Source organism: Ostrinia furnacalis, unplaced genomic scaffold, assembly GCF_004193835.3.
Source record: "Ostrinia furnacalis isolate ACB-3 unplaced genomic scaffold, ASM419383v2 OfSCF2157, whole genome shotgun sequence".
Taxonomy (NCBI): Eukaryota; Metazoa; Arthropoda; class Insecta; order Lepidoptera; family Crambidae; genus Ostrinia; species Ostrinia furnacalis.
This window is the reverse complement of record NW_021132396.1, coordinates 2,757-30,713: the sequence shown is the minus strand read 5'-3', so window position 1 is coordinate 30,713 and position 27,957 is coordinate 2,757. Positions and strand designations below refer to the sequence as shown.

Genomic DNA, 27,957 nt, shown 5'->3' with positions numbered 1-27,957 from the left:
TAACAATTTTAACTATACCAATAACGTTATTGTAAAAATATTTTTACAATAACGTTATTGCTTAGATAAGCATCATCATGACTAGAGATGGGTTTCCACCCGGGTAAAAACCCANTATAACTCCTATGCATTCTGATGTTGCCGCAGGGATGAAGGCTTTGATGTCATGAGAAGACAAGAATGTTGAGTTAAACAGTAACGCATTAGCATTCTTTGCATTATCAAAAATAACAGCATACCGCATTGCATTCACTCGTTTTATTTCTTTGACTCCCTTGTTGTACCGACTAAAAATGCTATTTAGGTAGATAGGGTCCTTGTTTCCAAACTTTACAGTGTCATTTGTGCTTTGTATGTATACAGGAAATATACAACCTGGAGAATTATCAGGATAACAACGTATATGGTTCTTCTTGTAGTATGGTGCATGTATAGACTCATCATCTTGTACTTCATCTACTTTTCTCTTCTTAGTATTATGCTTGGGGTCTTTACCCCCACTGTCAGAACTCATCTCGCCACTATAGCCGCTAATTTACTGTTAGATTAACTATTTAATTAAATTTTATTAAACTCGCAAAGAAAAAGTTGAACCTCCCGCCTCGAGAGCTTCCCGCCAAAAAAAAAAACAGACAGCCAGGCAGGCAATCAAATGACATTTGGCTGTCGATGCTGCCAGCTATAAAAAATTTTAAAACGTCCATAGACAATAATTAATACTTTTGTTTTTTTTTTTATTAAGGAAATATTAAATTTAGTCCTAAAAATTGATTTTATATTTATATTATCCATAATGAAATCTAGATATATCTCATTATTTAAATTTCATTAAATTGTGTAAAAATAAGCATAGTAAATTTCAATTAATTTTGGTGAAGTAATAAAAACACTCACACATTGACATTTCAGACAATGAACTGTGGTGTACTGTGTGTGAACAAGCGACATTTTGTTATTTTTTGTATTGCCATCCCAGACACGATCAATACTATTTGTTTCACATCATAGGTACATAGTATTTCGCGGGTGTCGTGGCTGAAAAGCGTTTGTGGTGCGACTAAAATTATTAATTTGGGCACATTGGTTTCCTATGTTTGAAATCGAGCGTATACGTGGGCAATTTGAGCGTCGGGTTTTCAGTACTTTGATCATTGTGTGTAGGTACGCGTAGAAAGAAGGACTGAAAGTGTACAGTTAGCCGTGAATAGGGCGTCGGCGTGTCGGAAGACGCGGGTGGAGTTTCAGGCAGAGATGGCGATGCCTGAGCAGTTTTCGCTGCGATGGAACGACTTCCACTCAAACTTGTCGCAGTCTTTTCAAGCGTTGCTGGAAGGCGAAGACCTAGTAGACGTGACGCTGGCTGCGGGTGGGCAGTACGTGCACGCACATAAACTCATCCTCTCAGTATGCAGCCCATATTTTAAGGAACTTTTTAAGGTATGACTCATTGTTCTTGTATTTTCCTCATCTTGGCTTGTGTAATTTATTTAAATAGACTACCCTCATTACACTTAAATAAAAATGATCTCAGTAAAAGCTAACTTAATTTTCAGTGTAGATACCTTGTGCTTTTATAAATTTTACAAATCGGGTTTGATGTAAGTTATCAGTGGTATGAAAGAAATGCACTTTTTATTGCACAATAAAATTAATTGTACATCTAATTACTTAGTACACTACTACCTATCTAATACTACAAATTAATGGGCTACATGAAGATACTTAGATGCACAAAACAAATCAAATTTGTAGTGGACTCAGAATGTTACAGATAATGTTGTTTATTTACATAAGACATTAAGATAATTTTTGATAATGTTTACCAAACAACGCTCCAAATGAACGCTGAAATGGCCAATGTACCAAGGGCACAAAATATTTTGTTTGCTCAATGTATTGATGTATTGATATGAGTGCTATTTGTTCGTGTAAATTAATTTCTATTGTAACAAACTAATATTTTTTTTTTTTTAATTTATTAAATCCTTATGCAACAAAAATTGATTTTGGAACTTTCATAATAAAAACCTAATCAGTTGCAGTTTATATTTTCTCTGAAAAATAACTAATGTATAAATTGTGGTCATCACAAACATTTCAATGACATAATCATCCAGGCTTACTTCATTATCACAAATAGACACAAAATTAATGATATTCTAATAAATTCCTGTTATTGTAAAATTTTCAAAACTAAGAACTTGTATTAGTTGTGTCATTAAAAATTACCACTACAGATAATTAACTAATTGTTATGTGATTGAAATGGTCATGAGAGTAACCTGAAACATTTAGCTAATTAATGTTAAAACATTTCTATTCAGCATAATGTAAGTTATTACTCATGAATGTCAAAAGTAACACAGGATGCCATGTTTTCATGCTTATATTGCCAAACCTGTTATTCACACTCATCAAATCTTTGTGGGTAATAATACCATATGCATATTAATGCAAATCTTGATTCCAAGAGGTTTTAGCTGAAACACTGTTTATTAGATTATTGTTAAAAGTGGCTAATCAATCCAATGTATTTGTTAACAGATGAACCCCTGTGAACATCCTATCGTGATCCTGAAAGATGTGGCTCATCAAGAACTCCGACAGCTCCTTCAATTCATGTACAGAGGCGAAGTTCACGTTCGTCAACAGGAGCTCTCGGGGTTCCTGCACAGCGCTGAGCTGCTGCAGGTCAAAGGCCTCACCGGGGGTCGTGAGGTGAGACATCAAACCCAGAAATATGCATCAGATAACAACTGGAGAATTCCTTTCTTATTTGGAACATATTTTCCTTCATTTTGTTATAAGTTACTGGAGAATTCATTGATGGCCTGAAGAAAAATGCATAATGTAAGGAATCTGTGAATCTATTTTTGTTTATGTAGCCTATGTACTAGTCTTAGGTTGCATAACGGTAATTCCTTGTGTAATGACCTCATTACCAGGTCAGGTACCTACCTGACCATCATCTGACACTACCTCACCCCAAGCAGCGTATCTTATCTGAACTGGAGGTATGTCAGTGAGTTTGTTAGGTAATTAAAATAGTGTTTATTGTGACTATTTACAAGATAAATCAATGTTATTCAGTCAGAGCCCTGTATTATTGAGTCACTATCTTTTCATTAATTACATTTTATTAAGTAATTTCTTCGATGACTTAGTTGTCAAGGCAATACTTTTTATATTTATACTGAGCAGCTGATCTCGTTCAAGGAATTCGTGATTCTGGCTTCAATATTTTTTTCATAATAGAACTGTTTTGCATTACAACAAAACAGTTATTATGTGTAGAATAAAACACAGCGTTCTGTTGAGAGAGAGCTGTCTATGATCTTTGCCTTATTTTAGTCTATGGTATAAGAAAACTTACCAATTGTCTCTGCTTTATCATCTAGTTTACCTTCTTCATACACCAGCTGGCACCACTTTCTATGGAAATTGGTGATCTGTCAACTTGACATTTCATAGTCGTCCAACACCAGCAAGCACTTGCTGGAACGCTGTGTTTTATTCTACACATAATAACTGTTTTGTTGTAATGCAAAACAGTTCTATTATGTGCCTTAATAAAACACAGCGTTCTGTTGAGACCTGTTTGTTATCTGCTGGTGTCAAGCACAAACGCTATGTGATATAAAATGTATTAAGAATGAAAGAATATGAAGAAGTTTAATATCACAATACAANTCCCCGTCAAGGTCGTCCAAAAACTGCAGTCACCCAAGAAAACGATGATGCTGTGCGTAAGCTGATTGAAGAAGATCGACATGTGACATACCGCGAAATTCAGGCAACTTTAGACATTGGCATGAGTCAAATACAAATAATCCTGCGTGAACAATTAGGTGTAAAAAACTTGTTTTCCCGATGGATACCGCATTCGCTCTGTAAAGAGCAAAAAACGGCTCGCGTTACTTGGTGCGTCAGAACTCTCGAAAGATTACATGCAGGATCCTCAAATGTCTGTATATAACATCGTATCAGGTGACGAATCCTGGATATACGCGTACGAACCCGAAACAAAAAACCAGTCACGAGTTTGGGTGTTCGAAAATGAGTTAAAGCCAACAAAAATTGTTCGTTCACGGAGTGTTGCAAAAAAAATGGTGGCCACGTTTGTCTCCAAAACCGGCCATGTTGCGACTATTCCTCTTGGGGGACAAAGAACGGTTAATGCAGAATGGTATGCTAGCATTTGTTTGCCACAGGTCGTTTCTGAACTCCGTAAAGAGAACTGCAACCGCCGCATCATCCTCCATCATGACAATGCGAGTTCTCACACCGCGCACAGAACAAAAGAGTTTTTAGAGCAAGAAAACATAGAATTATTAGACCATCCGCCATACAGCCCCAACCTAAGCCCTAATGATTTCTATACTTTCCCTAAAATAAAGAATAAATTGCGTGGTCAGAGATTTTCATCACTTGAAGAAGCTGTGGACGCCTACAAAACGGCCATTTTGGAGACCCAAACTTCCGAATGGAATGGTTGCTTCAATGATTGGTTTCGTGTATGGAAAAATGTGTCAAATTTCGCGGAGAATAGTTAAAAACGCAATAAATACATTTTTAAATGGTAATGTTGTTTCACTTCCTTGATTCCCGAAATTTTCAGTGCCGCCCTCGTATGATTAACATACCATTAAACAATTAACTATTAATAAAATGCTTGTAAAATTATAAACTCATAAATACAAGATGTTATTGTTCCTTCGTAGGTCTCTGCAGTAATATTTCATAAAGGTATACATACCTACACCTCCAATTAAATATTGGGGTTCTTATCAACTACTTTCTTGTCCAGCCAGTATCTGGATGTTACTGCAGACCAAACACTTCTTGGAGAAGCAAATATTCACTGCACTTTTTGGAGAAGTAATTATAAAAATTATCTTAATCCAATTTGTAATATTTGACCTGGAAAACAGGCGTTACCATATTGTTTATGGAAATAAACAAATTTCACACATAACTCTGGGGTCTCCATTAAAATGAAGTCTTTATCAGCTCACTAATATGAAACTACAGGACATAATTATGCGTTCATCTGGGTGCTTAGCAGTCAGAGACAGTCTGTAGGTGGTTGAATCAGATTCAGATCCAAATATCAGCCAAAATGCTGACGTCATGTATAGACATCGATATACACGTAATCGGTAGACACGTATAGCGGGGAGGTTCTGGGCCCCCCCGAAAAACAACCCTAGATACGCCAATGTCACAATGTGATCATATTCTGATACTTCAAAAAAGTAATCCTGTAATGTGTCCAAAGGAATGAGATCATGGATTCTTCGATCTGAAGCAAGAAGAAAAATGAGAGCTGTTTATCAAGTAAAATTCAATGCTAGAAAAAAGTCCAGCAGCCGGCAACCAGTCAATTTAATTCCAGTAATTTAATATTAAAGACCGGTGATCTCGGTGTACTTGGCCTTGCAAGTGAAATGGCCTTAAGGAACTGATGTACAAAAGGTAAAGGTAGATACAACTTTGTCGGCCGTTTGGTGTAGTGGTTCAGAACGGACTACAATGCCGAGAGGTCCCGGGTTCGATTCCCGGCCGGGCAGAAATTGAAATGATGAATTTTAATTTCTGTGACGGGTCTGGGTGTGACTATGTATAATATGTATGTATTTAAAAAAAAAAGTATATAAGTAGTATATCCGTTAAGCTAGCACCCATAACACAAGCATTAAGTTGCTTACTTTGGGGCTAGCTGGCGCTGTGTGAAATTGTCCAAAGATTTATTATTTATTATTAAAACTGACCTAAATATCAGTTTTGTACTACAAGTTTTTGCTGTAAAAACAGCTTGGCTAACAGCAGCGCTATAGTAACGGCGTNACTTCACTTTACGATAACGAAGTAACTGAAATCGTTCTTTAGAGGAACTGAATACTACTTTGCAAGCTATTACCATCTAGTAGGCTTGATGTAGAAGGTAAGTGGTGCGCAACAAAGTTGGAAATAACATTCATCTGAGTCGTCAAAGTTTCGACCGAGTGTCTTACGAGTGGGGTTAACACTTACATGGCCTCCGTCGCCTATTTGGAGGTGGTGAAGCAAACATTTCCATTTCCGAGGATGATGAGGATGAATCTGAAAAAGACGACTCGGATTTCGAGCTTTTCCTTCATCCGGGCCGACAGAAGTCAACCTTTCACCGTCACCACTCTTTACCCTTACACTCTGCATCACTTATATTTCCTATTTGCACATTTTAACTGTGTTTTATTCTTATTTTATACTTAAAACAAGAAGATAAAAATTTTTGCTGTGTAGGCGGCAAAAATCACAAACGCTATGAAATGTCAAGTTGACAGATCACCAATTTCCATAGAAAGTGGTGCCAGCTGGTGTATGAAGAAGGTAAACTAGATGATAAAGCAGAGACAATTGGTAAGTTTTCTTATACCATAGACTAAAATAAGGCAAAGATCATAGACAGCTCTCTCTCAACAGAACGCTGTGTTTTATTAAGGCACATAATGAAGAAATTTGGTCTGTATGACTGTCACCTTATGGAAAGTGGTGATCAGTAACTGTCTTATTGTGCAATGAGTGTTACTTTTATTTTACGTTTATTTAAAGCGGAGTGAGTCACCGCCGCCTGTCCGCCCGCCCACCGAGGAGCCCCCGCGCCCGCAGCCCCCGCCCGCGCCAGAGCCCCAAGCCGAAGCGCCCCCCGAGTGGGTGCCTGGCGGTGAAGACACCATCGCCACTGAACAGCAAGCCGAGCCGAACAATGCCAACCTCAAAGACGATGCTACTCGAAGCCCACTGAAACGGTAAGACGTTATACTCGAATCTAGGTACCAGCACCACAACCTCGGCGCCATTATTCGTCGTACGTTACTAACAGTTATTTTGTGCCAATTCACATAATTTTCCACACACTCGCTCTTTGATTGGTTCCATACTTGGAATTGTAGTTGTAAGCCACCAGTCTGTAACTCGCTAAGTTAGATCTAAGAGGTCTTACGCACTATTAATTTAACGTAACATCTTGTTGACACGCCGTCAGTACTCTTGGAGGTGCGCTACGTAATGTATTAGTCATGAATGCATCACGGCAACGTAGGTTAAGTAAAACCATGATGCGTTAGTTTGCTTAGTGTCATACTGCGATGCTGCGTTGCTCGTCCTTACAGATGTACCTGCATAATATCAATATAATGCAATAATGTTCATAAATTACAGGCGAGATAGAAATACATTGCGCCACAATCGACATTTCACATTATATCTTATAGTTTTAGAGTTGATTGTGAATTGAAATAAGTAAGGATGTTTGTTAGTGAGTGTATTTGACTCATTTGTCTGCGTGGACGAAGTCGACCTGTAAATCTGGGTTCATATCTTTAGTCACTGGCCTGATTCTGTTTTCATAATAACAATATTATTCACTTGATTTCGGCCCGAGCATAACGTTTATATTGACATTATACGTATAAAAAGAGTCGCTCTATAAACTGACGTTTTGGGGCCGTTGAATGTGTTAGAGAAAAATGTTACAGTGAAGAATGCAATATTTTATGCCTGGAGTCATAGGAAGTTCATAAATACGAGTATTCACATGTACAGGATTTTTCATTAAGAGCGCGAACAAAAGTTCGAAGTTTGCTAGTAAATAAAACAAAATAAATAAATGTTCCACTGTAGGCGATATACCCTAAAAGACCAATTTCGAACAAAATCATAGCATAAGGCCTGGTTTCCTGGTGTCTGTCATTTGTATGAAAGAGTTTTCACGTAGTCGCCACCACACAGATGATGAAGCCCTTGAACTTCTCATCCAATAAATTTAATTCTGCCCGTGCAGTATGTCTGCAGTGGTGGGAATGGTTGGGGGGAATGATTTGCTCAGTTCACGCCTTATGCATGCTCAATTTGTTTTTTTATGACTTAACTTTTGCCACACTTCTTAGGGTTCCGATTTCGCCGACAAACGTTAACAACTCAATTGCTAAAGTATCGCCCGTTTGTTTGATTGACGCGCGCCTCATTGTTCAATTAGTTCGTTCACTAGCTAACGCCTTCGACTCCGTTTGCGTAAAGTTTAAAGACTTCCATTAGATTAAATTCCAATAATCATACCAATTTATTTTGAAAAAATATGTTCGCTCAGTTTTATCAAAATCCGTTCGGTGGCTCTTGCACGAATGACTAACAAACATCTGATAATGATCCTCTCGATTTTTCGTGTTTAATAATTCCAAGCCACAAATTGTTTAAGAAAAAAGTCATTGGTTTTCAACCTGTCTTCACAGCATATAGTTCAAATTGATGTGGGTTAAAACACAGTAAGGTTTAAAACACACTTCGATCTAAAATAATTGATCGTAATCTCGAAAATTTAGTTGATTTTCAGTTTGCCGTATAATTCGAAAAAAAAAGTTAATCAAGCATAAGATACATAAGTTCTAAAACGTCAGGTGGCAAAAATTGATAATAACCCAGTGAAGTGGTATCAAGCAGTACCCGATTTTTGTAATATACAGCTAGCCAATCTGCAAGTTCTGATCTGACTTTATTTTCTGTTTTCTTAGCTTGTTGAAGAATACTCCTCAGAAGAACAGCTTCAACACGAAGAAGAAGCCTCGCGCCACCAACGACAGTCCCACGCACCCGGAGAACACAGACTATGCTTACGACGGGTAAGTTCCGAATATTATTACGAACAACAATACTGTAAATTTTCATCAATTTTTATTCCATAGTTTCTGAAAAAGTGTATTGTTACTCTACTAAATAAATACAGATACACACATCCAAGCAAACTTTCACGTTTATAATATTAGTAGGATTGTAATGTCTATATCAGGGGTGACCAACTTAATTTAAGATCTACCCTTACTCATAAAAAAAAGCAATCTAAAGCAGTGTTCATGGTACATCTACATAGGACACGGTCTAGGATAACGAAATTTTTTGGAGGTATATTAGTATATTAGGAGGTAATATTAGTCTAGTATCTTTATTAGTCTTATTACCTATACTTTCTTACTAAAAATAAGTTTAAAAGATAATCTTATTTTTCCGAGGCACACCATCTAATGACCACACTGGTGTACCGCGCACACCCTTTGGTGTTCACCCAACACTGATCTAAAGTAAAAGTTCCATACAAACGCCACAGTAACTTTTATTAGTAAGGGGGTTACTGTTTACCGATGAAACTTACTAAATACGTAAGTTCTTCTTAAAATAACATAAGATAAACAACGTGATTTTGTCGACATTTAGTAATCACACAAAATGATAAGCGTTTGGCGTTACGCAGTCTGTTGTAGGTACATCTTTTCCTTTCACGATCGACTAGTAGACCAATAGCCTCTATTAACTGGTTGATCGTGATTGATTTGCCATCCCTGGTTTATTATTATTTCAGAAGTGTATTTTTGAAAGGTAAAAAATTCAGCATTCAGGTAAAAAAATAAGTTATTGTTTCATTTAGTGTCCCTCAAAACAGTACCAAAATATTAAAACACTGCATCCGATCCGACGAATTATTATTTTACTAATTCACAAACTGTAAAAATAATTGTTGTTATTGGGGAGCTACTTAATTATTTATTTCTCATTAATGTTTTATTTGCTCATAACATTTTGTTTAATTATTTTTCTTTGCTGTCTTGTGTTTGAGTTTATTTTATTTTTGGTTTGTGTAAACCTTTACAGCGAACCTCTAATTGACTTCGACAACGAACTCTTTCATACTGTGATGGTATTGCCTGAATCTGCTAAAGAATCTGGTAAGTAATTAATTATATTCACTATTTTAAAATATTATGAGTCCCTATTTGCTGTTTCATTTTCAATATTTTTTTAATATTATGCACTGAATTTATTTTTCCTTAAATACATATGCTTAAAGGGGGTGCAGCGCAAACGAAACGGTACAATTTCCGACCAATACGTGTGGTGGCGCCACAACGATAACCACCTGCCACCAAAAGACAATTAAAGAGGAAATATAAAAAAAGAAAAATCAATCAGAAGAAAAGGGCCAAACCGCTACCCAAATCCAAGCGTGTGGTGGCGAAACCACGTAAAACTCATAAAAAGAATCCGCAGAAACGTTGCAATTTAAGATGGCGTGGGGTGTGGCCGCCTAAACCTACCACCACTCTCAAGAAAAAGGAACGCTGTAATGTGTGTAAAAATGTGTGTATTTGCCCACTTCTACCAAATTTATAACACACGTCATTTGACACTTATTTTTCGATAAATCAAACTGCCTTATGATACATAAAATATCATTACGGCATGGTTTATCTTTAAAAAAACTGGAATTCCTAATATCCATACATTTGCGACGAAAATTAAGAAGGAGGCCTTCGCTATAATAATACAAACATTTTCATGTGAGAACTTCTTCATACGCACAATTTAGAAAGTTTTCGAAGAAAAAACATTGTTTAGAAAAAAAGGCGTCCTTGTGCAAGGATTGGGCTACCTTACACAAGTTCCTTTATTTAAAACAGTCAGCTCAAAACACAATTGGTTTAAAAATTTACTTGTGAATTTCGTGCAGTACCCTCTTAATTCAATCATCAGCACTTTCTTCTTTCTTATTCCCAGCACTGCGAAGTATTATTTTTATTTTGTGCACTTTTGTTTTATTATCCCTGCTTTATACCATCTGCTAGTGTGAGCACCTTCTTTAAGTTACAAACATTGTCAGGTTGGAACATGAAGACAGGAGGTGTGAAGTGTCCTTCGTGCCATCGGTTCTTCGCCAATCGTTACAACCTGAAGGTGCACATTAGAGACAAGCACGACACACGAGAAGGCACCCTCCAGTGCGACATTTGCCACAAGCGTATGCGGAATCCTTCGTGCTTGCGCGTTCATATGTACCACCACCGCAAGCAGGCAGCATACCTGGCCCAGTTCAGAGGACAAGGAGACGAGATGAAACATGTGTACGTATTAATTAATTTTAAGGTCGATCGCATCTTCGTGCATAATGGTGGCGGATGGGGTGGTGAGTTGGTGTTTATTTTTTATTTATTTTATGCTGCTTCTATGGTCCTTTTATTTATCTTTTATTCCCTCGGGCTACTCACTATCGTTGTTAATTTGTATAAGAATACTTTTATAATTTGATTATTTATTTCTTAATGGTCATTGGTTAGTATTAACGGTGAACTGAAGACATAAACTAACATTGTTAGGGGATTAAGCTAGATTGTGTTTTTCGGATATTGTAGGCCGCAAAACTTGACGACATGGCGCTCCCAGGGATTGTTGGGCTACTTCAGTTATAGGGAAGCTTTTAAGAAGTAAGTACTTAATTTGCATGAGGCATGACGTTTCCTCCATTATAAGCTTACTAAAATACTGCCTAGCCTTTACATAGTATAATTCTAGGCACATAATTATCTGGTTCATTATCATTTTCACGCCACGCCATATTACTGCTAATTAGGAACTCCTAATACAAAATAAAGTCGGAGCAAACTTCCTCCGACTTTATTTTGTGGTTAAAGAATTGATCTAACTGAATATAGCCAAAGTTGCTACTTGAATCATAGTACAAGTCGCAATATTAGTGTCATTGAGAATTTTTTAAAAAGTAAGAGAATCTCATGAAATTAAGAAATAAAAAATGCCCTAAATTGATTTTCTTCAAAAAATTACTCAACTTTATTGTTAACGTGCTCTTTAACTTAGCAATAGTTTGGTAAAGAAACCTAAATGATTGACTTTATAAGCTCCGAGTATTATTTAATACGCAAAATGACATTAAGATTTATCATTTGTCTTAATAAACTATACCCACTTGTAACACAAGCATATTTAGCTTACTACGAGGGGTTAACGGGATTATAGTAATTTGTATTAAAAATTGCTAAAATTCTTTAAAAAAAAATCATCGTTTTGTTTTGACTAGATAAACGCGCCTAGAGCACAGAATAAGTTAGATGTATTTCTTACAGGAATCTTTGCATATTACATAACATGTTCCTAGTCTGTAGTCAATTTATAGACCAGTAGAATTAAACACAAAAATGAATCAAATCGGAAATAATCATAATCATAATCATAATCATTTATTCATTCATAAACATGGGTATTACAGGATGTCACATACAAAATATTCTTAGGTACAGCCATGATTCACCTTTATGGTATATGAATACAAAATTGTCAGTTTGAATATTATACAAATTACTTACAGGAAAAAAAAAACAATGTATACAGTTATTTTTACATCTTGTCATCAAAGAATGTTCTAATGTCATAGTATACCTTTTCAGTGAGGAAGCCATTGAGCGCAATTTTAAACCTTTTAATATCATTAATTGACCTGATATACAATGGGATTTTATTATAAATTTTTGGTGCCATGCAGNTTTGATAGGTGAAGTACATTTTCAGTCTAGGATTAAACTAGCCTTAGACCCGGTCTCCACCAAGGCGGAGCGGAGCGGAGAAATGTTTAGAATAATCAATCAGATTTCATTCTGTCAATTTCATTCAATCTGAATAACATCTGATAGGTTGTTCAAAACAATTCTTCGCTCCGCTCTGCCTTGGTTTAAACCGGGACTTAATAAAGCCATTCTTATGAAATGTAGCGTGTGCATGAGCATTGTTAATCCTAAACTGTTAGGCCCAGAACAGACGGTGAAACGCAACTGCAACGAAACTGCAACTTTCTGATGATTCTTATAAATGAAACTGAAACAGAAAGTTTCAAACTGGTCGCATCATGTGTGGTCTCTCAACGAACGCAATGGCAGAAACTTAAATGCAACTCAAAAGTAACTAGCAGTTGCAGTTTCGTTGCAGTTGCGTTTCACCGTCTGTTCTGGGCCTTAGTCCCAAATGAAAAACAAAAAACGTGAAAGTATCAAACTACTCACTGATCGGCATCCCTGTAATCAATGTTTCCGATGGCTCCCTCGGTACGCCACTTGGCCATATTCGCCACTCTGTAATTTAATTACAAAAATGTTAGTTTAAAACCTTTAACAACCAAATTCCTAAAACTAACAATCACTCCCGGCGCCACATTAATTAAGATTTCAAACCACGTGGAAACTCGGCGATGCATCGAGTATATGAGCACATCTTAATTAGCAATAATATTATGTACTTTCTTTCTTCTAAACCGCTTTCAGGCACGTAGGTAGTAAATCCACACAACTACTTCGAACATGGTTCAGTAGTTGGTACTTGTTTTGGGTACCGAGTAGATAATCGTACAGAACAAACCGGCTTTTAAGAGAATAAAAGTACATACCCATAGCGAATGTTGCTTTCAGCACAGTCGATGCCCATTTTTAACGATTTCAATCAGTTACTGATCAAAGAGACAATATATCCCGAACTGCTGACAGTTAGCGTCCAGCGGCAGCGAACACAACGCGAATAATACGGAGATGCGTAGTCATCCCGGCTCAGACTCCCCCCGCCCCTGGTATCGATTGCGGCTCGTGCCTAGGGCGTTGCTAGGTAACCTAACGTGAGGGATGAAGGGGAACGGGGCGGGGGCACCGGCGAGACGAAATCTCTACGGTTTTTTTACGTCGGGGCAGCATCGCTAACAAGAGGGGTCGTCTTGTCTAGGACATTTGTAGGACATCCGAGGACGCCCGAAGCTACCTCATCCCCCGAGCGTTAACCTGCAGGTAGCGCAGACATAATAACGTCTGCGAACTTTTAAGAAGCAGTTTCTCTGTACGTTATGAACTCGACTATGATATCTAATAAAAGACAATGCCGAAAATTGGCGTCTTTTTTTTTCGTGCGGCCATCGACCAAACTTTGTTTTTTTATTACAAAATAGTGTAATAAACCAAACTTACTATGACATGTATACCTCTAAACTCAGTCTGAACTGAGTTACGAGCATTAGAAGTTTGATGATTTTCATACAAGATTTGCTTTTTGTGCGCAAGTTTTGTAAGAAATTGCAACAAAATATTGCGCTATTTTTTATTGCGCTGATTCTGCTCCATACTGATGTCTGGAGCCTTTAATGGATGGTATTGTTTGTTTACACATACAATCTCACTATTTTGTTGCAATTTCTTACAAAACTTTGCGCGCAAAAAGCAAATCTAGTACGAAAATCATCAAACTTCTAATGCTCGTAACTCAGTTCAGACTGAGTTTAGAGGTATACATGTCATAGTAAGTTTGGTTTATTACACTATTTTGTAATAAAAAAACAAAGTTTGGTCGATGGCCGCACGAAAAAAAAAGACGCCAATTTTCGGCATTGTCTTTTATTAGATATCATAGTCGAGTTCATAACGTACAGAGAAACTGCTTCTTAAAAGTTCGCAGACGTTATTATGTCTGCGCTACCTGCAGGTTAACGCTCGGGGGATGAGGTAGCTTCGGGCGTCCTCGGATGTCCTACAAATGTCCTAGACAAGACGACCCCTCTTGTTAGCGATGCTGCCCCGACGTAAAAAAACCGTAGAGATTTCGTCTCGCCGGTGCCCCCGCCCCGTTCCCCTTCATCCCTCACGTTAGGTTACCTAGCAACGCCCTAGGCACGAGCCGCAATCGATACCAGGGGCGGGGGGAGTCTGAGCCGGGATGACTACGCATCTCCGTATTATTCGCGTTGTGTTCGCTGCCGCTGGACGCTAACTGTCAGCAGTTCGGGATATATTGTCTCTTTGATCAGTAACTGATTGAAATCGTTAAAAATGGGCATCGACTGTGCTGAAAGCAACATTCGCTATGGGTATGTACTTTTATTCTCTTAAAAGCCGGTTTGTTCTGTACGATTATCTACTCGGTACCCAAAACAAGTACCAACTACTGAACCATGTTCGAAGTAGTTGTGTGGATTTACTACCTACGTGCCTGAAAGCGGTTTAGAAGAAAGAAAGTACATAATATTATTGCTAATTAAGATGTGCTCATATACTCGATGCATCGCCGAGTTTCCACGTGGTTTGAAATCTTAATTAATGTGGCGCCGGGAGTGATTGTTAGTTTTAGGAATTTGGTTGTTAAAGGTTTTAAACTAACATTTTTGTAATTAAATTACAGAGTGGCGAATATGGCCAAGTGGCGTACCGAGGGAGCCATCGGAAACATTGATTACAGGGATGCCGATCAGTGAGTAGTTTGATACTTTCACGTTTTTTGTTTTTCATTTGGGACTAAGGCCCAGAACAGACGGTGAAACGCAACTGCAACGAAACTGCAACTGCTAGTTACTTTTGAGTTGCATTTAAGTTTCTGCCATTGCGTTCGTTGAGAGACCACACATGATGCGACCAGTTTGAAACTTTCTGTTTCAGTTTCATTTATAAGAATCATCAGAAAGTTGCAGTTTCGTTGCAGTTGCGTTTCACCGTCTGTTCTGGGCCTAACAGTTTAGGATTAACAATGCTCATGCACACGCTACATTTCATAAGAATGGCTTTATTAAGTCCCGGTTTAAACCAAGGCAGAGCGGAGCGAAGAATTGTTTTGAACAACCTATCAGATGTTATTCAGATTGAATGAAATTGACAGAATGAAATCTGATTGATTATTCTAAACATTTCTCCGCTCCGCTCCGCCTTGGTGGAGACCGGGTCTAAGGCTAGTTTAATCCTAGACTGAAAATGTACTTCACCTATCAAAACCATTTTTCTTTTACCATAAATCTGTATCCATAATGATTTCACTATAGAAAATTTTATTTTATTCGTGGTTTTGGTTGTCTAACGATTGCATTTCTTTGATTTAAGTTTCAACGCTTTATTGAACAAATTAGAAGTTATTTATTGTTTTTAAGTTTGGCTGTAAGACCCGGGTTCAACAACAAAATTATTTGTCTATTTGACACTCATAACTAACTAACTAACTACTGATGACAATCATAAATCATACGATTGTTTAAAAATAATCGTCAGTTGCTGAGCTCGGCCTTAAGAGGATTGAAAATTTAAGTTCGCACTTTACATAAAATTCACTTTTTTGTTGTTATTTTAAGCATTTTGCATGCCAAGCGAATTAGTTCATATAGCTAGTTAATTAATAGTATATTTATTCAAAATATTTTTGTCTATCAGCTATGTATTCATGTCTAATAAAGTTTCACAAAACAATCGACATATCAAAAAATTCCTGCTGGTCGTAAAGAATATTAAACATGAATAAATTCACATATAGAATACAGCTGTGTTTTTGCCTGGGAAATTAATGTTCATTGTGAAGTTTATTTCTATCCTTGCATGCGTACTATGCTACAGTCTACATTGAAAATAGTAGTTTTCACGAAACACCTTTTTACAAGCTTTATTTGTTTCGTTTATTAATAGAAAGTTACACTTTTAAACATTAGCTTGTTTTTCAAAGCGAAATCTGTGCCAACGCCATCGCGAAAGTGAGAGTGATTGCGCACTACATCCGATCCGAATACGAGAAAGTCGGGCCGAATTTTTCACGAATTAAAATCGGATGCAGTGCGTTATCGTTTAAACAAGCAATACTTCTGCTGCCTTCGACTTTTCTCTAGGAGCAGTGTGCAATGCTCTTTTGACGTGTGTGATTTTAAAGGTTGATCACAAGTCGTGGTTTCAGCATCCCTGCCGTGCCGGCCGCCGAGACTTCGAACAAGCCCTCCCAAGACGAGCCGACCTCCCACGCCCAGGGAGTGCCCAAGACGGAGGCCGACTCGGAGGCCGCATGATTAAGATCGAGTATCGTGTGCGCTTCCCGGCGTGACGATATCGCAACCCCAGCACAACTCTACATGATGTTTACGCAACAGGTCTACTGGCGTAATGGTGTTTTCATGACCACCTACAACAACTTTGTACATCAGTGACTCGTCTATCATATTTATCACACGGGCCTGATATTCCATATTTAATCTGTAGTGACGTAGATTCTCGGGCAAAGCCCGCTCGATATTTAACCACTTAGAAGTATTGATATGTTCTTTGTACGTACGTATATACGTGCACATGTACCATTCGTAGTATACATAGTGTAGTTGTTTGAAAATTGTGAGCTGAGCTGTCAAAGTTTTCGTCAGTATTGTCACGGTGCTCTTGGAAAGATTTTAGAATATAATTTTTGAGAACGTGCGGTTTTGAAGCGCCGGGTAGCGCCCGTTATTGTTAAGAAAGGTGGGGGAACAATTGGTAATATAATATCTTAAAATTAATGAGATTATCGGGACTCATATCCGAAAGTTAGCGTAGTACTAATAATGTTTGTAATAAAATAGGCACTACAAAATAAATGATCCAAAGACTGAAGCATCCGTAGAGACGTATATAAGTAATAACATTTAAAACGTTTGCAATAAAATTTTTACCTAGTGTGTTTATGGTAAACGCAAAGCAGGGTGTGACTTTGGCAGGATTAATACGATTTTTGTACTTACACACACTTCTTTTGTACGCCACCATTAAACTATCGCTAATTTTAGGTAATATTCTCACGCCATATCTGTATACTGCCTACAAAAATAATTACATAAGATTGATATTAACTTTAACATTTCCATCGTAGATCTTTGTTTTGTACAAATTTGAGTTCACACCCGTCGCTCACAAATCATTTAACTTAAGAGCGTAAGATACGACACTTGTGCCGCCTCTAATTAATCTGAAAGCTACAATAGGCCCTATTGGGCATAAAGCTTCGCGACGCATTACGATTTAATTTTGTTCGAACATAGCAATAGTTTGGTATAGAGCATTTAAAGTTGTACCCTGTAGTATTGCCAGATAAAAGTATTATTAAATAAAAGTTTACAAAAAGGACTGATTTAAAATCAAGTGTACAACTCGCAGATGGTTTGGTCTTGTAAAGAGCGAGCGTGGTTGGTGTCACTTCGTTCTGGATACCACTGGAGCGGAGGATATTAGCTCTCGCTATTTGCAATTTATAATAATAACTACCGACCAAGACGCAAGACTGGGTTCACAGGGCTTAAGTCTAATCGTATTGAGCAGTTGCCCGTTCGTTACGTTGAAACATAAAACCGTTCACACGACGTTTGTAATGTAATAACAACCACTTGTGAATGGTTTTGTGAACGTACGAACCACACTCTTTCCATGGAACTCATGCTACTAAAACCATGCTTTAGTGCCACGTGAATCTAGTTTAAAGACCAGCGTATTTTTGAGAAATAATTAAAAGATTGGCTCTCTGAAAATTCTCTTGTCTTTACATCTTGGCCGTTGCGTACACGCTATAAGTATTAGTGTCGTCTCGATGTGATTTTGTGATTACGTATAATTATAATCGTCATATGTCGCGCAGCTTTTATTAGGTTCAATACAATATTAGAAAGTACAACTTATTGTTATTTAGGCAGCTAGATCGAACACGAGGTAGTTATTACTTTTAATGTTGCCATTCATAAATGAGGTGTAATGAAATTGGTTACAATTTCGTTTGAGCCAAAATTTGACACGCGTTGAGCTCGACGCACCATCGACAAACATAACCTTACAGTACAAAATACGATATTTGTGTATAATAATCATATGAATATATGCTTTACTTAGATTTTAAGTTTTTTACGTTAATGTAAGGTCATTTTTTAATTAAGAACAGAACAATTTTTATACGTACAATATTAGTTCAGTAGCGATATATATATTTTTACATAATTTAATTCATGATGATATTTATCATTATACAAGGGTTGTTTAGGTTTGTTAAGAAAATTATTTACCTCATCGTTCGAAATGACTGTTTTTGTAAGATTTTGTCTTTGGTTCAACGTATTGTTTTTAAACATGGTATATTTAGTTTGTCATAATAAATAAAAACAAAGACGGTATTCTGATAAGACAACAAATAAATTACAACAAGGCACTATGATATATATAAGAGTATTTCTCAAAAAAAATGTACGTAACGAAACGGTAGTAACGAAATAGTAAGGCCATAAGGCTTGTTATACATTGGCGAAATATTGTGAATGCTCTTCATTTATTCAATTCGAAATATTTGTAAGTATGCANATGGCGGAGACGTCAGGCCAACAGCCATTCAGAGTGCAGCTATTGTTGTCCGTGTAAAATAAATACGGAATTGTTCAGAAACCATGGGAAAGTAGAAATAAATCGTAACTAAAGAGTAAATAACGAAATAGTAAATGAGAGCGACTCATTTTGTTTTTTTGCTTTAAATTGCCAATTCATTATGACACCCCATAGAAAATCAATTTGATACAGAAACTGCGATTACTGTAGAACGATAATACAAAGAAATTTACAATAATTTAGTTACGTATCGCATTTTATGAAACAAAAATACATGAAAAAGCTAGGGTGGCAAACAGGTTTTTGTATGAAAGGTAAAAAAGGACTATTTTTAAAATATCTAAATATTTGGTAATAAGTAGGATTATAGCTATAATTCTTCGTTATCTTAAAGATTAATATTCATCCTTCAAAATTGTGTGTGTGTTTTTTTTGTGTGATGATTTATAAATATAAAACTTTTGAACTGTTTCAAAGCACACTTTTTTTTTTTCAAAATGTACATTTTTTTTGAGAAATACTCATTTAATGTAAGTGTCGACCAAGTAGACTTTCGAGCTTGGAAAAAAGCTTTAATGTTGAGAGACACGTCCCATCGTAATAAAGTCGAAAGTTATCGTAGTCATTAGGTCTACTAGAGGTGAACCCACGGCTCGAGCGACCGGGCTGCCGCCGGCGCATTTTTTTGTATATGTTACGGCTAAAGATAGTTGTGAACATAAACTTAAGATTAGCCGGCTAAACTTAAGTTTATCTTTGAGAAGCAGCTAAAGTTCGATAACATGTTAGTTTGCGTCGTGATATTCCATCTTTAGCCGGCTAAAGTGCACATTAGCCAAAACGAAACGGCTAAAAATGTATTCGATGGGCGCGCCAGGCCGGCGGAGGGCTTGAGGGGGCGGTGGGGAGACAACGCGCGCGCAGTTTTATTTTGTAATTTTAAATACCTACAGAAGATTCTGTAATGACCAAATGGTTTCTTATTATTTTATTTTAATGATTAGGTAGATATTGTTTTAAGTAATTAATATTTTGTTATTGTAATAATTGTAATTTTGAAATCTACATAGGCACATAAAAGTAAGTTATCGTGTCAAAACAGTAAACATTATTACATTGTTTCCTTTTCCATTTACTTCTACATTTTTAGCCAAGGGCCTGCGGTTACACTTAAGTTTAGCCGGCTAAAGATAGAAGAAACTAACATTAACACCACGTCGAAGATAAACTTAAGTTTAGCCGGCTAATCTTAAGTTTATGTTCACACCTATCTTTAGCCGTAACATATATTTTGCACTCGCCCCACGGTCGCAATATAAGTCTCGAGCGATTTTTTTACAAAAAATATATTTACAAAACGTCAGATTTTTTTATATAATTTTGTGGTTTGGGAAATTCTAACCATTAATCATAAGGGGTAATTGAACTAACACCTTGATTTAATTTAGATTAATTTTTTTATTATCTACATTCCATTAGTTTTAAGTGCGTAATCAACCTGATATTATCTTAGATTTTTTATATCAATAATTTAATTTATAAGTGCAAGTAATTTCTTCTACACACGAAAACAAAGGAGATTATTACGAAGTCGTAAGTGACATTCCATAACTTGGTAGGTTAGCATTTATAATATTTTTACCAAATTTTTTTTATACCAATGCTCGTATGTTATATAGTATTGTGGTCAAGGATGCAGCTGTAACAAAAGAAGTATCGCTGGAACACACTTCTGGCCCGCTATCGTAGGGTCTTGAGTGTAGCGAGTGTGTTCTGGCGTTTGCTTCGTTTAGAGATATTCGGTTTAATACTCAGATCATGTGGCCAAATAGTTTACTACTACTGTGCATTTAGCACGTATATTTCGCGTATGCGCCGCGTAGGCCTCGAGGCGCGGCCTCTGTGCGCGTGCGCCTCCCAGACATCACAATGACAGCATAATACTAGCACGCCCACAGGGGGCGCCGGTCGACGGCTACGCGGCTCTACTCACATTACCCATACGTACTCCTTAATATAACATTCCATTTACTGTTTCGTAGGAATATGTGTGCTCAAATATAAATGTCGATTTATACATTACTGATCTGTATATCCATGACATTAGTGTTAGCGTGTAGCGTTTAAGTGATACAACGCGTGTACTCTCTATTACATGTCGACTTTAACATGATTGTGTGCAATTAGTATTCTATTCACCTCGGCATGCGATAGTGGTCTAACGAATAATATTATGTCCGCAAGTTGACATTATTAGCAGCGGAACGTGGTTGTCATTTTCTATTCTTCGCCATAATAACAATATAATATTTAGTTTATATCTTTAATTACTCAAGTTTTACCTCTGATTAGTACTATCTGTTCTTACATTTTGCAACCAATGGTATTGTCAAAACTATTTGTAAAACTCCGAATACGTAGGACGATGAAATAATTGTCAATTTTTGTAGTGAGAGTTATTAAAATTAACTTCTATCGGTGTTAAAGACGTCATACGTTTTTGATAAAATGTAAAAGGACAATAAATTGTCTTACAATTGGCCAGTATTCTTCAAGACTTGAAAGGTTCAATATGCAGTGATATTATTCGTCCCTCAGAGATTGAATCTCAGGAAATAAGGCTGCTATGAATTAAATTGTAGTTTTTAAAACTTAAAAAAAAGGATACCACAAGGTCTTGTGTACTTGTTGGCAGGTAACAAACTCGTCAAGTAACTCTGGTTGTGTATGTTGTGTATCCATCTTACTTTAATTTATTTTGTCTCAGAATACAAAGAACAAAATTCACGAACCGCGATTATGATTGCATGGCATGATTAGTTAGTTTTGCATGTATGTGTTAAAACTGAACTGAACTGAACAATATCAGAATTTACGTCAACGTGATTGATTTGATGATTTGTATAAAATAGAAAGACACGGGTCCTAATGGACATTAATTTATGACCGAGTTACATTATGTACTCACGGCATGACATTTCGGCTGCTATGATTCGAAGCAATAATCACTGCAGTTAAACTCTTGTTTTTTGATATTTTACACATTCCTTTACTTTTAAGTTTCTATCACAACGAAGATTAGGTGTTTAGCTAAATCGTTTTCATGCTCTCTATAGTAATTTGATTTTTTAATTATCTACAAAAATGTACTAAGTTGTGATTCTGTAATCTTAAATTGCTTTATGAAGTAATTAATGATTGGTGATTCTTTAAAAAACATCGAGGGCCGTTACAGAAATTTAATACTCATTTTGATTGTAGCATTGCAAAAAATAAGAATGATGAATTAGGAGACACTTAGGATTTTCTTTCTTTTTTATTTGAGTATATTTTTTTATATACATATTATAATATTATGTATTCTATGTTGTTTGACAGCATATTCGTACATTCCATTTACTCAGTTTTATTGTATATGTATGTATATATTGCATTACAGTATATTTTGTCGTGAAAACTTGATGTGCTCCTAAATTACTCAAATACTTCTTTATATTTTTATATTAGCTTTATATACAGTAATAAATTATAATTTTTGTAAGTGTGTTGTTTTATTTTCCCCTGTAGTTTTGATGCTTTGCGAAGTTTGTTAGCTGACAAAGATGGGCTTGCAAATGCGGTAGTGAATCTTGTTTGTCGACGGCCATAGGTTAAGTCTACTCTTGTAATCAAATATTGTGTTACTAGGCAAGCGACTCTGCTTTGCGAATATCCAATATTATTGGTTTGCCAGCGCGGTGTATGATTTTCAAGTAAGATGTAATGTTTCCCACCGATTGCGCAAATATGGCGTTATCTGCTAGATGAGCTTTCCAACACCCACGCCATATGTTAATTAAAATTCAAACTAATATCAAATAATAATAACAAAAAATAGTCATTCAAATCATTTAATTAAAGATGCAGATTAAGGCAATAAGTTTCATCCACCTCATTTTGGCTTTATGATCTTAGTGAATATTACCGTGCTGGCAAATCTATGATAATATTTATAGTTATAAGATACTGGACGAAGCAGCATAGCGGTAAGGTGAAAGAGAATTGATATTTTGGTACGAGTTTATAAAAGAGGGTATGTAGTCTAGGTATGTGAGGAAGGGTACCGTTACCGCAAACTAGCTGCGATGCGATCGCATTATTTATTCCTACTTTATACTGTATTTTCGTAACCATTGTATTTAATCTCAATAAATGGTCTGTAATGAGCCTATTTAGTCGTTCTATTCTTACGATTTTGTTATTAGTACCCCTTTTTGGTTTTTTGTCCGCGGAAATAATGAGATTGCAAAAAAAAAAATCTGTTTAGAGGGTAGAGTCTTATATTTCTGGACCTTACCATAATATTATGGGTTATTTTTATTTCACTATCAGTATTTTATATGAAATTTGTTTTTGGTTTTATCTTCATGGTTATTGGGATCTATGATGATGGGGAAGAATAGTAATTCATAAAAGCGAGTTTACCTACATACAGTAGCAGTGTGTAGATCAAAATATAAAAAAAGTTTGATAGACAATCCGTAATATAATAATTAATTTATTGTGACTATTACGCAGCTTCAAAGCCTTAACCAGTACATGCCGGCTCTAATTCTAGTATACTCGGGCAGCCCTTCTGTTTGACCGACGGCAGCGACGGCTGGGCATCGATCGTAAATGTACCGGTCACACGCTTGTTTCACGTCTTTTGCCGATATGCCATCAACAATCTGAAGACGCTCGTATAGAGGTGGGCGGTAACCATTATACAGCAACCACCGACCGATCTCGTGGCAAGTCCCGCGGCAACTCTCCGTCTTTGATAGAAGCTTGGTCTTCACCTCTCTTTTCGCTCTCTCCAATTCAGGGTCTGTTATCACAGTGCACAACCTCATCCATTGGTCTTGGATTGTGTACAGCATATCTTCTAATTTTAGAGACGGTGCCATAAACTGAACACCCCAGAGGCCAGTGTCCTTATAGTTTATGTTAAAAGCCTTGTAAGAATCGCAGAACTGGCCAAGAGAAGCATTTCGCGCTGTGGCAGTTGGATGATCCTGGCCTCCGGGCTGAGAGCGATCCCAGCCGCCAATCGCCGCCGCCGCCACATCCATCACGGCATTGTCAGGGTCGCAGAAACTGGGCCCTTCCACTGCGCAAGCCACGTTAGCAACAGGCATCGAATCGTCCCTGTATCTCACTTCGGAACCTGTAAAGCGATACTCATCACTGTCTACGCACTTCGTCGGTTCAAGCTTACTCAGGTAACATTGAGCTAAGCACAACAGCTGTTCATGCTTTACACCTCCCACTGCAACTAACACTGTCCTTGTGGGATCAAACAGTCTCTCCACATATCTGCTGACAGTACAGTCGCTGAAGTTGTATAAGTTGCTGCTCCGTCCCATTACAGATTGCGCTAGCGGGGTACCCTGAAATGCTGTGCTATGAAGGTAATCAGATAGAAGTTCATTGTGATCACGGTCATGTTCCAGCATTTCTAAGAAAACGGTGCATTTTTGTTGCTCTATGTCGGCGATAGAGTAGCAATTGTTGAACACGCAGTCCGACAAGATATCCACGACTAGGGGAAGGTCTTCGCATAGACACTCTGCGTAGTAAGCGACCATTTCGCGTGTTGTGAAACACTTGAAGTGTGCTCCGATGGAGGACATCTGTTCTTCCAACAACGCCTTTGTCCTGGCTCTCGTTCCCTTGAATGCTATGTGTTCGAAAAAATGTGCTATTCCGTTTTCGAAAAGGCTCTCATACCTAGCGCCGGCGTTGATGTAGAGCCCTACACACGCGTTGTAGCATTCTCTTTCTTCTGAAGCTACAGTGAGACCGTTGTCGAGCACAGAAGAACGAGTATGAGGCTGATTCTTGAGGAAATTATAGAAATTGATTGGGTAGGGATAGTTTCGCACAGTAGATTTAAGAGGGCACCAAATTCTATTTAATAAATTACATGCTTTAAACATTTTAGATAGGTATAAAAAACAATGTATAACTTTTCAAAGAAATAACACACTTCAAAAATGACAAATAATGAAACGTTCAACAGTTTCCTACCCATAGAGAATTTATTTACGTGCTCTATGCTCTGCATATGCCTCAGCGGCACACGGCCGCCTGCGTTTTGGGCAAGAGTGAAACGAGTAATTTGGGCTAGCAGCCTAGCACAGCAGACCGCAGGACTTTTTTCATATCAGAATTACAAACAGACAGCAAAGTTATGTCTTTCTGTTATTGATCGAAATTCACTAGGACGAAACCGCGGGCAAAAGCTATTATTTTATACCCACAGGGCTTCCACCACCAGAAAAACAAATAAAAACATATTTTAACTATAGAGTAATAATTTATGCAGATAAACATGTTATTAACATAAATGTATGAAAGTAAAATGTAAGAATAAAAAATACATAAAAAGGAAGTAACTATAACCTCAACCAGTACATTCCTGCTCTGATTCTAGTGTATTCAGGTAGTCCTTCGGTCTGGCCGATTGCTGCGACTGCGGGGCACTTATCGTAAATGTACCTATTGCATACATCCTTAACATCACTTGCAAATATCTTGTCAATTTTCAGCATCTGCTCGTACAGAGGTGGCCAGTGGCCGTTGTATAGCATCCAGCGACCTATTTCGTGGCAAGCACCTGTACAGCTCTCTGTATTTGATAACAGTTGTGTTTTTAGTTCTCTCTTTGCTCTTTCCACTTCGGAGTCTGTTACCATCGTACACAATCTCATCCATTGATCTTGGACAGCGTAAAGCATATCTTCTAATTGGAGAGACGACGCCATAAATTGGACTCCCCAAAGACCTGTATCTTTGTAATTTATATTAAAAGCTTTATACGATTCGCAGAAGTCTCCACTTGAAGCTACGCGAGCTACACGAACTGAATGATCAACTCCTCCAGGCTGAGAACGGTCCCAGCCACCGACCACGTTAGCCGCTACGGCCATCGCAAGGTTATCCGGATCACAGAAACTTGGCCCCTCAACAGCACATGCAACATTTGCCATTGGCATTGAGTCATCTCTATATCTCACCTCAGAACCTGTAAATCGGTATTGTTCGGTGTCGACGCATTTCGTTGGCTGGAGTTTGCTTAGGTAGGAACTAGCCAAACACATCATTTGTTCGTGTTTGACACCTCCAACTGCAACTAAAACCGTTCTGGTAGGATCAAAAAGCCTTTGTAAATATCGGCTAATCGTGCATCCGTTGAAATTATAGAGGTTGGAACTAGGACCCATAACAGTCTGAGCTAGGGAAGTGCCCTGAAAAGCTGTGCTATGAAGGTAGTCGAATAATGTTTCGTTGTGATCTTTGTCGTGTTCTAACATTTCTAAGTAAACTACTTTTTTTTGTTGAGTTATCTCTGGTCCTGAGTAGGAATTGTTGAAGACACAATCAGACAAAATGTCGACGACTAGTGGCAGGTCTTCGCACAGACATTCGGCGTAATAAACGACCATTTCACGCGTTGTAAAGCATTTGAAACGAGCGCCTACAGAAGACATTTGCTTTTCAAGCAGTGTTTTAGTTCTGGCACACGTACCTTTGAATGCAATGTGCTCGAAGAAATGGGCTATTCCATTTTCGAAGAGGCTCTCGTACCTAGAACCACCGTTTATATACAAGCCCACACAAGCATTGTAGCATTCTCTCTCCTCTGACACTACCGTAAGACCGTTATCGAGAACAGAACACTCTATCTGAGGTAAATTCATTAGAAATTTTTGGTATGGGACAGGAAAAGGATAATTCCTCAGTGAGTATTTCAGAGGAGACCATAAGCGCGTAAGTGGCTGGGCTATTGACTTGAACATTACAGAATTTGCAGAGTACTTCCTTTGAACCTCATAGGCTTTCGCATTTATTATTTAAATAGTACAGTAACCAATAGGTAAATATCCTATAAAATAAAGGAATTAAAATTATGTAAACAACTTAAAAATAAACTCTGCGAAACATGACGTCTTAACATCAAAAACAGTCAAAAATGACATTTTTAAAGCATCAAAGATGACCTACACCCTACATTGAACTATCCCACCAAACTCATTGACAGGAGGGCGCCACCATTGTTCAACTATACATGGTGGAATTTTGTAATGCCACCTGGAGGGAAAGTACTTACTCTTAATATTGTAGAAAGACATTTTTCTCAAAGGAAACATTCCTTTATTTTTGAAAAGAACTGCATTCAAAGATTTCCAAAAATTTGCTTGCCACACCCAGGAATCGAACCAACTAAAATCTGTAAAAAATTACACCCTGTATTTTTATTACATCGATCGTTAGGGTTAAGTTTATGGATGAAGTCTCTCTAACAACCTTGATAAATCAATTGAAAGAAAAACCATGAAATCGGAAATTATTTTAATTAGGTACCTACATGACAGAAAATTGTATGATATGGTAGTGAATTTTCGAAAAAAAAATCGAAAATCTTTGAATGCAGTTCTCTTTCTTTTCAAAAATAAAGGAATGTTTTCTTTCAGTAAAATTTTCTATCTAAATATATAAAAGGAGAAACTGACTGACTGACTGACAGATCAACGCACAGCCTAAACGGCTAAACGTAGGCACTTGAAATTTGGAAGGGACGTAGCTTAGGTACCGTAGAGGTGCACTAAGAAAGGAATTCCCGAAATTCCCACGGGAACGGGAATTAGCGGGAAAAACGGGATTCACGCGTACGAAGTCGCGGGCGGCCGCTAGTCTACAATATTAAGAGTACTTTCCCTCCAGGTGGCATTACAAAATTCCACCCTGTAGAATTTCCAATGCGCGTCTGATGTAAACTCGGGCATCATGTATAGTTCCAAAATACTGGACTGTCCTGTCGATGACATTGACAGTGGGGCGCCACCGTCAATACCGAATCGCTGGTTCAGATTTTTGCCATGTTGCAAACCATATACATAGTTGAACGATGGTAGCGCCCCCCTGTCATTGAGTTTGGTGGGACAGTTCAGCG

At 37.4% G+C, this 27,957-nt stretch overlaps 2 protein-coding genes and 1 pseudogene across 3 annotated transcripts; 1 reads left to right on the top strand and 2 right to left on the bottom strand.

Moving 5' to 3' along the window:
- Positions 1-916: 916 nt before the first annotated feature.
- On the top strand, positions 917-18,869 carry LOC114354749 (zinc finger and BTB domain-containing protein 45). 2 transcript variants are annotated; one of them, XM_028307298.1, is made up of 9 exons: positions 917-1,437; positions 2,545-2,718; positions 6,595-6,791; positions 8,553-8,660; positions 9,685-9,758; positions 10,691-10,931; positions 11,220-11,291; positions 15,028-15,096; positions 16,552-18,869. In XM_028307298.1, exons 1-9 carry the CDS (start codon positions 1,252-1,254, stop codon positions 16,658-16,660), a joined length of 1,230 nt encoding a protein of 409 aa, XP_028163099.1. In that variant the 5' UTR covers positions 917-1,251; the 3' UTR covers positions 16,661-18,869. The 2 variants fall into 2 exon arrangements, with proteins under 2 accessions (XP_028163099.1, XP_028163100.1); XM_028307299.1 differs by lacking the exon at positions 11,220-11,291 and having other exon boundaries at positions 919-1,437; positions 16,552-18,868.
- Positions 18,870-23,527: 4,658 nt separating this feature from the next.
- Positions 23,528-24,969, bottom strand: LOC114354760 (cytochrome b-c1 complex subunit 1, mitochondrial pseudogene; annotated as a pseudogene).
- Positions 24,970-25,399: 430 nt separating this feature from the next.
- LOC114354761 (cytochrome b-c1 complex subunit 1, mitochondrial-like) lies at positions 25,400-26,946 on the bottom strand. Its single transcript, XM_028307310.1, has one exon. The coding sequence runs from the start codon at positions 26,801-26,803 to the stop codon at positions 25,400-25,402; it is 1,404 nt and encodes a 467-aa protein (XP_028163111.1). The 5' UTR covers positions 26,804-26,946.
- Positions 26,947-27,957: the final 1,011 nt, after the last annotated feature.